This window comes from Trachypithecus francoisi, unplaced genomic scaffold, assembly GCF_009764315.1.
Source record: "Trachypithecus francoisi isolate TF-2019V2 unplaced genomic scaffold, Tfra_2.0 Lachesis_group5, whole genome shotgun sequence".
Taxonomy (NCBI): Eukaryota; Metazoa; Chordata; class Mammalia; order Primates; family Cercopithecidae; genus Trachypithecus; species Trachypithecus francoisi.
This window is the reverse complement of record NW_022681470.1, coordinates 124,117,457-124,129,822: the sequence shown is the minus strand read 5'-3', so window position 1 is coordinate 124,129,822 and position 12,366 is coordinate 124,117,457. Positions and strand designations below refer to the sequence as shown.

General features: G+C 36.1%; 1 protein-coding gene across 5 annotated transcripts in view; it reads right to left on the bottom strand.

Annotated features, from left to right (window-relative positions):
* DPYD (dihydropyrimidine dehydrogenase) overlaps nucleotides 1-12,366 on the bottom strand; it is an 881,134-nt gene that overhangs the window by 313,912 nt on the left and 554,856 nt on the right. For all 5 annotated transcript variants that reach the window (XM_033199100.1, XM_033199098.1, XM_033199103.1 and 2 more), the window contains one exon: nucleotides 3,159-3,227. In XM_033199100.1, the coding sequence (XP_033054991.1) occupies nucleotides 3,159-3,227 (69 nt within the window). The remainder of the gene's footprint in view (nucleotides 1-3,158; nucleotides 3,228-12,366) is intronic.

Genomic DNA, 12,366 nt, shown 5'->3' with positions numbered 1-12,366 from the left:
GTTGGGAACATGTTGGAGGAGGAAAAGAAGGCAGCAAGATCTGGAATGCAGAAAACAGATCCACAGTGACACTGGAGAGAGGCAGGCAGGGGAAGGGCCAAGTAGCACTTAATGGTCAAGTCAAGGGTTCTGAAACTAGGAAAGATGGAAAGAATTTGGATTGGTTGAGAGCAAGAAGATTAGTGGAGCTATTGTTAATAAACTTGGTAATCATGCATTTTGGACCACAGCCAATTATATGCTTCCTCAAATTTGATGGCACTACTTGTCACCCAGGAATTTTGCTGCCAGTTCAAAGGGGAACCTGAGTCCCTGTTGCTATCTTCACATCTCCTACAGTAACTGTCCACTCTCACAGACTCCCTCCAGATAAGAGTGGGTTGTGTCACAACCTCCACTGAGCCTGTCAAAGTGAGAGCTCCAGGAGCACCAGTGCCCAGGCCCCATCAGGAGGCTCTGGCCTTTCCCTCCAATTCTGGGTTTAGATGAAGCATCACACCCCATGCTAGGAAATCCAGCTTCCCTATGGAGTGAAATGGGACCGGTGAGAGACAGGAGACTGAAGGAGCCAGTAGACTCATTCCTTCCACTTCCTTTCCTAGAAAGTGATGAGAGAATGGGTGATTCTATCATCTTGTGAGATGATGTGCTATTCCCTGTCCCACAGAACTGAGGAATTGGCTGCATTTCCTTGTGAAGTTGTGGCCAGCTCTGGAATGCACCATATTGTGCTTGTTTTCCCTTCTCCCCATCTCATTTTTCTTTTCTCCTCAGTCTTATGCTCTGAGATTGTATCCTTCAATAAAGCTTTTTCACATTAACTTTGACTCAGGCTCTATTTTCAAGACTAATTACAAATTAAGAAAGAAATGGATTCAAGATGGACTATACTGGGTTAAATATCCATTTACAAGTGAATACTGTGAACCTTCAGCAATGGCTCAATTTGGCATATATCTGATTGCTCCCTATTGTTCATCTTTGCTTTGGCTGGTTAGGGACTTTATACATAGTAGGTGTTTCATAAATCTTCTTTTGCATAAAATTGGAGTAAACTACCAAGGTTCCAGAAAAGCAAGAGAGCCTGTGGTGAGGTACGTGGACCAAGAAAACTAACCAGATTCTAACAATGTTACTGATTTGACACAAGCAGTAGAAACTTCTTTATGGTGCTCAAAAACATGACAAATTCAAGCCAGGTTGAAGAATATAGAAGACAACATGAAACGGGTATGCATTCTAAGGTTCTACTGCTCCATATGTATCATTTCTGTTTCAGGTAAAGTAGCCAAAAGCTGATAGCAGGTTTCCTCAGCTCTCTATTGTGTAATTCAAGAATTAATCAGCCATAAAGAGGGTTTTATAAACTTAAGATTTAGTATACATCATCACATCACATCATTAGCTAAACTTAAAACAGTTGGCATGCTAGAGTGCTGGTGTGGTGTCTCTGATTTCTTACATCCCTATGTCACCACACACAAAAGAAATGTACATGTTAGGTAGTACAGTAACTTTGACTTGAATATGTTTTTGTTGGTTTTGAAGATTTTAATGTCGGTTTTTCCATTGTAAGGAAATCTGTTTTAACCTGTTTTGAAGCATATTCATAAAATCAAAACCAAATACTGATTCTACAAAATGTTATTGGGTGTCTACCATATGAGCTGTGATGAAATCATACTGCTTAATATTACCCTCCCAGAAGCTGTGAAGGCCTGGGAGATACTTCCTTCATGTGATATCTCCTAAGCTAGTCCAGATTTAGGATTAGAGTGAAGATTTTTATTTTTTAATTGATATTATCATACTTTCTTGTTATGCAGACTGCTCTCCTACAGGGAGATTTTGCAGACTGTTTTGACTGAACAAAAGGCATACCTTTTCTCCCTTCTTTCTTTTTTCTTTCTTCCTTTCTTTTTATTTATGTTTTTGCTATAGAATAATTAGAAGGTGATATTAAATAAAACTGAAATTAAAGAAAAATATGAAATGTGAAAAATATCTTTTTTAGGTTAGCCAGTTTGTTTATAATTAAAGGCTTTTGACTTATAAAAAGTAATCTTGTCTATTTAAAAATTAATGTCTAATATTGAAAAAAATAATTTTGAAAAGTATTTTGTTCTTAAAGAAAGGCGGAGAAGCAAGCGGCATGATAAAGCCATTCATCATAGTCAGCTTAAAATTGGCACAGCTCAAGCCAAGCACGGGCTCTGTGGAAGATTTCATGGTCAATTAGGTAAATACATGTATCAAATGAACCCAGCATGGAAGATCACGAGGCCAATTACTGATCATGTTTAATTTCACCCCTCTAAGTCCCAGAAGTAATTTTTTCCTTTCTCATTTTTAAAATATCCAAATAAAATGTATAATCAACATTTTTGAACACTATAGATAGCTTTGCAGTATTTTATAATGTAGCATCAATTAGTTCATCCGTATCATCAGATTTAGTCTTCTATATTACTGAGAGGTTTTCAAGAAACCTCAGCTAAGACTCTCCAGACTATTTTCCATGACAGCATGATGGACATAAGTGTATAATTTTAAGTATGTATTTTTCTATTTGAAATACAAATTTGAGGCACATGGTTACTTGTTTGCATTTGTGCAGGATTCAATTTATATTATGGAAAACCTGCTGACTAGTGTTCCATTCAGGAGCATTCTGTCCCACTCTTTTATGCATGTCTGTATTCAAACTAGAATAGTATTAAATGAACCTTTTATACTTTAAATATTCAAGAGTTTTATATTCAAAATTTCTTCTCTTACTGTCAAACTAGTTTGCCTAAAGGCAAGGTAAGATCAAGTTAGACTCTCAAAGGTAGAATTAAATTTTATCATGGCATCCATCATAATATACAGTTTGCTTAACATGCAAATAAAGAGTGTATGGATTCAGAGAATAAAGGATTTTTAGGTAGTGAGTGAAATCCAAGGGACTGCTTTTGTAGAATAAATTCCTTTTAAATTTACATTTCCATCATTTTAATGAAAACACAGGGTAAACAAATTATAACAGAAATGTTTTAAGTTACATTTTCAATTCAATTTTACTTCTACTGTATTATTTTTCATGGCAGCTCTTTATTTAAAACTAATAAAAATAGGAGAGAAGAAATGAAATAAATATATACGAAAGTAACCATTACCTCAGACTTTTTGGCAAGTTCCATCCAGTCATTTTTATTGTAACTGCACATGATGCTAGCAATCACAATCTTTAAAAAGAAAAAGAATATAAGTTCAAGTAGTTATGCAGTTGTACACAAAGATACATTAATATTTATATAAATTTATAATGGTATACTATATTATAAAATTAGTTTTCAAACTGTTAAAAAATAAATCATTAGAAAACAGCAGGGTATGATAGCAAAACACAGGGTGACATTTGGGGCTTTGGAATTACATTAGGAGACTTTCTCTTTTGGTATCTGTGAACATGAGGGCAAGTTACTTAACTTTTCTGATCCTCAGCATTCTCTTTTTCATAATAGAAATGATATTACTGACTTTGCCATCCTCTGAAAGTAGCAATGTAAATACATGCATGTATGTGAAGGGATTATCTAATTATACAATGCCATTAAAAAGCTGTTTGTAATTACTGGTCTAGTGAAAAGGATTTAAGTGATGGAAAAGAAAAAAATTAGTGTTTCTTTCAAACATAACTCATTATAGTATACATAATATGTTAAATATTCATAGTGCATTATAGTTTTAAATTTTATTACATATTATTTAACTACATTATTACCAAAATCCCATAATGGAGACTTTATAGAGTAGTAATTACTAGTGCCTCTTCTGAAACTAGGATACCCACTTTAGAACCCTGACTCTGTCACTTACACGTGGTCCTGGTCAAAGTATTTAGTTTCCTGATTGGTAAAATATGAATAATAGTGCCACTTATTAAGAAAAGTAATAACAGAAATTGGCCAGGTGTGGTGGCTCACACTTGTAATCCCAACCCTTTGGGAGGCAGAGGCGGGTGGATCACTTGAGGTCAGGAGTTTGAGACCGACCTGGCCAACATTGTGAAACCCCATCCCTACTAAAAAATACAAAAATTATCCAGGCATGGTGGCATATGCCTGTATCCAGCTACTCAAGAGGCAGAGACAGGAGAATTGCTTGAACCAGGAGGTAGAGGTTGCAGTGAACCAAGATCGTGCTGCCACTACACTCCAGCCTGGGCAACAGAGCGAGACTCCATCTCAAAACAGAAAAGTAATAACAGAAATTTAACAGAAATGGCTAAGACTTATACAGCTCTTACAGTGTGCTTGGCACTGTTTCAATGGTTTTTACTTTATTAACTTATTTAATCATTCCCAGTGTTATTCTCCCCACTTTACAGATGAAGACGCCGAGGCAATGAGACCTGACAGTCATATAGCTGATAAGGAGCAGAGCCAGGACCCAGAGCCAGGCAGTGTGACTGACTGAGAGTCTGTGCTTTTAACCACTAGGTTTTGCTAGCCCAAAACAAATACTTACATGTAAGTAATTATTCCCTATCATTATCATTTAAAGACTATGAAATTGAGGCTGGGTGAGGTGGCTCACGCCTATAATCCCAGCACTTTGGGAGGCAGAAGCAGGAAGATCGCTTGAGCCCAGGAATTCATTACCAGCCTGAGAAACATAGCAATACCTTGTCTCCACAAAAAAAGAGAAAAATTAGCTGGGTGTGGTGACCTGACCCTGTAGTCCCAGCCACTTAGGAAGCTGAGATGGGAGGATCACTTGACTTGACTCCAGGTGTTCAAGGTTACAGGGAACTATGATCGCGTTACTGCACTCCGGCCTGGGCAACAGAGCGAGATTCTATCTCTATAAAGAGATTGAGACACAAAGAGTTTGTGCCAGGCTTACAGTTGCAGAGTCTAGTGTTAAGAATCCTCTAAAAGCCATTATGCTCTCACTTCATAGAGCTTTTTTATTTACGTTGAGAAAAATCCAAAGATATGCTGTAAAAGTCAGATAAATGTTTTAATCGGGAGGACAGAAAGTTGTGACCATATTGGAGAGAGTTCTAAAAACCAGGGAGAGAAGTCTGTCTTTAAAGTTTTTCTTTTTTTTTTCTTTCCGGATAGACTACAAATACCATGAAAGCTGGGGCTGCTCTGCATTAGTCATCATTTATCTCCAGTAACTAGCATGGTATCTGGCACGTATCAAAGACTGAAAGAATGAATGAATGAGGTCACCAGAGGTTTAGGAGCAAGGGGTTGCATTGTCAGCTTACCCTTTTAAGAAGATTAAGTAGAAATGGATATCATAAGTTAGAGAAGGCAAAAATAAACAATTGAAAACTGCTGGCGATGATATGAGTAAGAGTGAAGAGTGATTAGGGCTGATGAAGGCATCTGTCTTGGTGATGAAAAAATAATCAGATATTAAAATACACAGGACTAGTCAACTAGAGAAGCAATTAAAAAGAAGGACGCAAAAGGTCTGAGAGTCTGAATCAAAGCCACTGAGAAATTCGCAGAACATCATTCACATAAAGGTTGAACAACTTTCCGAAATATGAAACCCAGGAGAAACAGCAATTTCGAACAGATCCCCTAGAGAGAGGAACACAGAGAAGAAAGTAAAAGTAGATGATGGATGGAGAAAATTAAGCATGCCAAATTATTGTTCACTGAGTTTAGGATTCAACTTTTTTCCTCTAGTGAAACTACAGCTTTTCTGAATTGGGGAGAAAAATGTAAGAATGTTTGTTCCATGGCCTTTTCTCTAGGGGCTAAAAGAAGTGAAAAGTCATACTCCAAGCTTTATTTGCAAGCATAAAAGGGTCACCATGTAATTATGCAGTTTCAGTTAGAGATGCTTTCCACCACTTAGATCCAAGTGATCTAAGATCTTGCTCAGGGGTGCTATACCCTATTCTCCAGTTAGAAAAAAAGATCAGGGAGAAATATCAAAGAGGGCACCAGATCTTCCAGGACTAGACCTAACACCTCTTGGTGTAGGCATCCCTTGCAAAACAAAACAACAAAACAGAAAGAGAGAGAGAGGAGAGAGAGATTAAGGACCTTATTTGAAAGGAAAAAATCAACTGGGATGATGACTGGGGGCAGGTGACAGTATTCTATTGTCTTCAGTGGCCACAAGGCAGAGGTCAGGTAAAAAACAGTCTGTTAATCTAAGGATTTAGGGAATGAGCAGAGCCCTGAGGCTTGTTGCTAGAACTTCAAGGGCAGAGACAGATACAAAGATACAGACTGAAGAAAAACAAAAAAATTAGCCATTAGATACTAGTTACCCTGTGGTGAAACTGATAAGCAATAAGCATACATTTTTAGAAAATTTTTTCTTAAAGCAAAATAAAACAACAACAACAACAACCACAAAACCCCCCACCTCCTAGCATAACAAAATAATCCCCTAATTCACATTTCCATGCAACTATGAAGTGGCTGCTCAATCAGCAGTCACAGCATGTGCACCCCTCTCTCCAGCTCCCTTCTCAGGGTTCCACGGAGGACAAGAAAAACCTTTCAGGTGGGCTGAATCTAGCCAGGCAGATGGGTTGACCAAAGAAATCTACATAAGGGAAGTAAGGTTTACCAGCCTTGACAGTAGGATATGATATGTGCTCTCAACTAGGAACTAATACTGTTTCTCTCTTTTACATGGCAATTTTAATTTTAACAGAGCTATTTTTCGCTTCAAATTTATATTGACTGTGCCAGGGTTAGTTAAGATAATTGTTCGCCCTGTAGGTTGCTGAGAATCATGAGGCACTACAATTGGGCTTGATGAAGAAAAATAAATATCATCCAGAGAGTTGTTCAGGATATTGAGAGAATCATGCCATCGAATGCTGGTGGGCAGCCTCTGACTGAGGAGGGGTGACCACAGATGGGAGAGATATATTATGGTAAGCGGAGGTTTTCATTGTATGCTCTGAGCAGCCAAGCACTATCCTGTTCTCCTTTCCCTATCCGTTGAAAGCAGACTCTACCTTCTTGTCCCCTAAAAAAGAGAAAGTATCCCCACTTGCACTAATCACAGGAATTGGGTACTCTGTTCCTATCAAAATCCTTCAGTAGAACTGGGAAAGCTAAAGCTTTTTTTTTTCTCGTTGGTCACTAAACTGGAATGAAGTTTGTTCACAGCTGCTGGTGATCACTGACTCCTCAACCACTTTCCCACCCCAAAGCTTACTACATTGGGAAAAAAAGCAGAGACAGAGGAAAGTAGACAAACACACAAGATGGAGAGAGATCCCCTTTGCAGCCACTTTCAAGGCCAGCTGCCTCACTAACATATCTGTGTATTTAAATTAATAAATACCACATTTTAGCTTAAGGAAATTCTATTTTTACATTCTTGCTTTATGATTTAAAAGTCTTGACAATTACTACATGCTAAGCTACAATTGTCATGTTTCAAAGCAATTTTTTAAATCAATTAAATTTCAGGAAAAAATAACTTCATATTTATTTTAAAAATGTGAAATGGTCTAAGGATTTTAAATATCCTTATCTAAAGCCAGAGGATGGTTTGTGAAAATATGTGGTAGCATTCTATTGCTGAGAAATAAAGATGACCAAAAAATAATTTTACTTTTTATTAAAAGAGATAGCAATTTTTCAGAGTCAGGCTGAAAGACATTAACGCTAAAAGGACACTGGACACAATTTAATATCTATTTGATGATTACAAGGCCCTTCAGTGTTTTGCTGTATTTCGTTTTTAATCAAGCAGGAGGGAACAGATTTTTTTTCCTATGAAAAAAACAGAATGATGGATATTTTATATCGTGAGACATCATGCAATGTTATTAGAAATAAATACCCAGTGAAATATATTCTTAAATCAAAGCAACCTTTTTCTACATCAATATTTCACTTAATTTATGCCATTTCCAGTGCTCAATTTTTACGGCTCATATTTTAAAATATTATTTGAATGAGCAGATAGTGAAACCCAGATGCTACATAATATTTGAACTTTGTTTCCCCCCATCCTACATTTTATGTTACACAGTCTGGTGGGAGATTCAATGTCACCTAATTGATTAATAAGCAAATTGAGCATCTACTATAAGAGGAATTAAATGGCACACAAAATGGAGCTTAAGAAATTGACTGAGCATCTTCGTGCATTCAACTTCTAACCAATATTTCTTGAGCCCCACTATATGCCAATAGCTGTTCTAACTCAGAAGTGATGAACAAGACAGAAAAAGTCCCTGCCCTCCTGAAGCTTACATTTTAGGGAGGAAAATGTCATAATGATTAAAAAAGAAAAGATATATTAATTGGACCATTTTCAGTTCCAATTGTTAGACCTATTTACAATATTATTGTTAGGAAGGCAGTAATAGAGGAGGAGAGCATGACAGAGAATCACCGGAATACATATATGCATATCAGATACATATTCAGTAAAAAGCTCCCTAAGTTGAAAACTGAGAGATGAGATGGCACCTCACATAAAATAAAATGCAGAAGTAAGTAAAAGCAGCCAGGTATGTAGAAGTAACTACAGGTGCAAAGATTGAGTTGGGAATGAGCATGGTATGTTCAAGGGGAAAAAAGAAGGCTTTTGTGGTTATAGATTCATGAGAGGACAGGAATAGTATGAAAGAAAATGAGAGAAGCAGGCAATAGCCAGATCTCTGGGAGCTCTGAACCCTGTGGGAGATTGGGTTTTATTGTAGGTGTAATGGCAGGCCACAGAAAGGTTTAAAGGAGGGTGATAAAATAATCTGATGTACATTTTCAAAAGATGCTTCTTACTATACGGAATGGGATAAGGGGGTTAAGGGTGAAAGCAAGGAGTCTGATTATGTAGAAATAATGTGGCTTTCACGATATCCATGGAGATATAGAGAAGTGGATAGCTCTGAGGTTCTAGTTGGTGAATGCTCAGATTTAGAGAGATGGAGAAAAGTAGAAATTAAGAATGATCTGAGATATTTGGCTTGAACTACTGAACTGTGGAATGTAAATAATTTACTGAGATAGAATAAAGTCTAATGAAGAAAGTAGCAGGGGAATATTGAAGAGGTCCAATTACAATATTTTACATTTAATATGTCTAAGTAAGCAGAGCATTAGTGAAGACATCAATTGTGCCACTGGATACATGAGTGGAGAATTCACTAAAGAGGTCAAGGATAAAGGTGCAAGTTTTAGAGACTTCAAAATATAATGGTATTTGAAGTCACCAGGCTAGATGACTTCACAAAAGGAAGAAAATAATACAGGGAAAAAGAAAGGCCCTAGGACTGACCTGGGGGCACAAGAGAGTGTGATGTCGTGCCAAGAGAAGGAAGTGTTCCAAAAAGTAAGGAACAATCAACCGTGATGAATGCTTCTGAAAGTCTGCGTCAAAGAGCAGAAAAGTGTCCACTGGATTTGAAGAGAGAAAAATCATTCAAAACCTTTATAAGAGGGGTTTCAGGGAAGTGACAGGGACAAAAGTCAGGCTGGAATGAGTTGAATGAATAGAATATGAAGAAGTAGAGGCAATACACAAATCTCTCTAAACATTTTCTTGGGCTAGCTGAAAGACAAATGAGGGCAGCCTGTACAAGGTCATGGGAGGACCAATGATTTTTTCTTAATGGACTATATTTGAGTATGTTTTTACACTGGTGAAAATGACTTGGGAAAGAGAAAGAAGCTCTTGAAAAGGGAAGAGGGGATGATGAATCGAGAGAACAAGTGGAGAAAGTGGCCTTTAAGAGAGGCAGAGGCATTGTTTCTATTTAACAGGATAAAAAACGAGTAGAGAGAAAAAAATAACCATGGATACATTTAGGTTTCTAAATTCGATGTGGAAAAAGTAAAATCATTCTTCCTGGTGTCTACATTTTCACTATGAACTAGCATGTAAGGTCTCTTGCTGAGGGTGAAGAGAACTAGTAATGGGTTTGTGACTATGAGGAAGAGATGAAAGTATGAAATAGTCTCTAAAAATGGGTCAAGCATAGCGGCTCATATGCCTGTAATCCCAGCTACTCAGGAGGCTGAGGCAAGAGGATGGCTTAAGCCCAGGAGTTTGGAGGCTTCAGTGAGCTATGATTGTACCTCTGTACTACAGCCTGGGAGACAGAATGAGATTTTGTCTTTGAAAAAAAAAAAAAAAAGGAAGAAAGAAAAGAAAGGGAAAACAAATTTACTAAGAATATGGTATGATTACTAGGTCAAAAAGGCAGATGTATGTAATCAGTGTTGACAATATTTATGAAAATATGACTAGTAAAAATAAAAGGACAAGATGATTTACAAAATTGGAACACAGATTACAGTCCTCTTTATATTACTGAAAACATAAAATTGGGTTTTATAGATTGTCTCAGAGTTGAGATCCATCTTATCAAGATGCTTTTTAGTGCTTCAGTCATTAAAACTTGATGTGCTCCTGAAAAGTCGTTCTTTTAGTGAATTCTGCTTTGTAGAAAACACTTTTAAATTGTAGTATTTAATAGCTTTGACTTTCATTTTGACTAATTAATACAATTTAAGAAAATGTACATTTTTTTGTAAACATCTAATTTCTATGAGACATTAACATTTCGAAGCATATAAAATGCAAAGTACAACAATTTACTAATGAAATTTTGCATATTTCTTTCTCTCTGAAAGGTATGTCAAAGGTGAAAAACAATGGGTAGATCCCTACTTGGCAAAAAAAAAAAAAAAAAAAAAAAAAAAGTAGTGCTATATGGCTTCCATTGTCATCCTTTGAATTTTTAAATAAAGGAATCAAATTTAATGGTCACCCTTTTTTTTTGTTTTGACAATTCCATTTCCTTAGGGAATAAATAAAATTATTTTATTAAGTAGCTTTTAAAAACTGAATGTCATTAAAGCTTACACATTAAAAATTAAGGTGGAGAACAACATAAAACTTGCAATGGCTTACAATAACAAGCAGGCTGTCTTGTCAAATTCCCATTGACTTCAAGTCTAAGCTTTTTAAAACACATTGACAACGCTGTTTTGGTATTCTGTAACCATACTGTGAACTACATAGGAAATCCAGTCAACAATTCAGCTTCAAGACAATCTAAATTTTTTAGTAGGGAAAAAGTGCAAAGTGACAGGGGTGAACAACTATAAATTACAAGTAGCCATATCAGGTTTTGTCAAACACTTTAACAATATCATTGCTAAGACTACTGGGATTATATTGATGAGGAAAAACAGCATGAGACATTTGATTTTCAAAGACATTTAAACAAAGAAAATAAGTTTATTAAATGTTAATTAACCATACAACATTCAAATTTTAGATGTCCTTTATGTCTTAGTTCAAATATAGTGAAAGTGAGATTCGTGCAATATTCCTGAAATATACACATTAACCATAAGACATTTAAGGTGAAATTAATAAGCTTTTCAAATTTTATTTGCTCATTGCTTATTTAATGGTCATAAATGAGACTAGTATGCTTACAAGCTGTCTTTTAAAATTATTTTAAAATTCATTTTTTGGTTTATTTGGGGGCTGACAAATGTCTTATTTACGAAACTATTTCAAATCTAGAAAAGTCATATTTAAAGTTCAACAATGTACAAGATTTTCTATAAAAAATCAGAGATGTTTTCCAACACAACAGGAAACAACCAGTGTACCAGTCCAGGAGCTACAGTAACTTGCTTTTTCCTCCCCTTTTGATCACTTCATATGTTTTTATTTAGTTTCTCTCCCCAATGTGTTTAGGAATTGATCTCCCCAAGGTTAACAGTGACCTCACCAAATATATTAGATACTTTTCAGCCCAGATCTGTACTAAACTCTCTTCAACATTTAAGACTACTAACCACCTCCAGCTTCTTGAATCCCTCTTCTAACTGAGCTTCAGGGATACCACTTACTTTTTTTTTTTTTTTTTTTTTTTTTTTGGTGTTCCTTTTTCTACCTCTGCCAATTTTTCACATGTTGATGCTACCAGGGTCCACTCACAGTCTTCTTTTAGTTTCATTTCACATGCATTCACTAGACATCATACTCACAATGATTATGAATAATATCTATTAATACATGCAGAAAATCCCAAAAGTGTATACCTCTAAACTGCATATTTTTCCTAAGTGCAAGAATTGCATATACGACTACCTGTTAGCACCTAATTTCCATTTGTTCAAAACCAAACTTAAGTTTCTCCACTCTAAATTTGCTTATTTATCCACTCTAAATATGTTTATGTTTCACTCTTTTGTTCCAGATTAGAAAACCAGGAATATCCTATCTTTGTCACCCACATCCAGTGATTTACCAAGTACCGGTTTTCAAACTTGGCTGAGCGTTGAAATTATCTAGTGAGTTAAAAAATGATAACAATCCCAAAGATTCTGAGCTACCTTGTATGGAGTGAGGTGC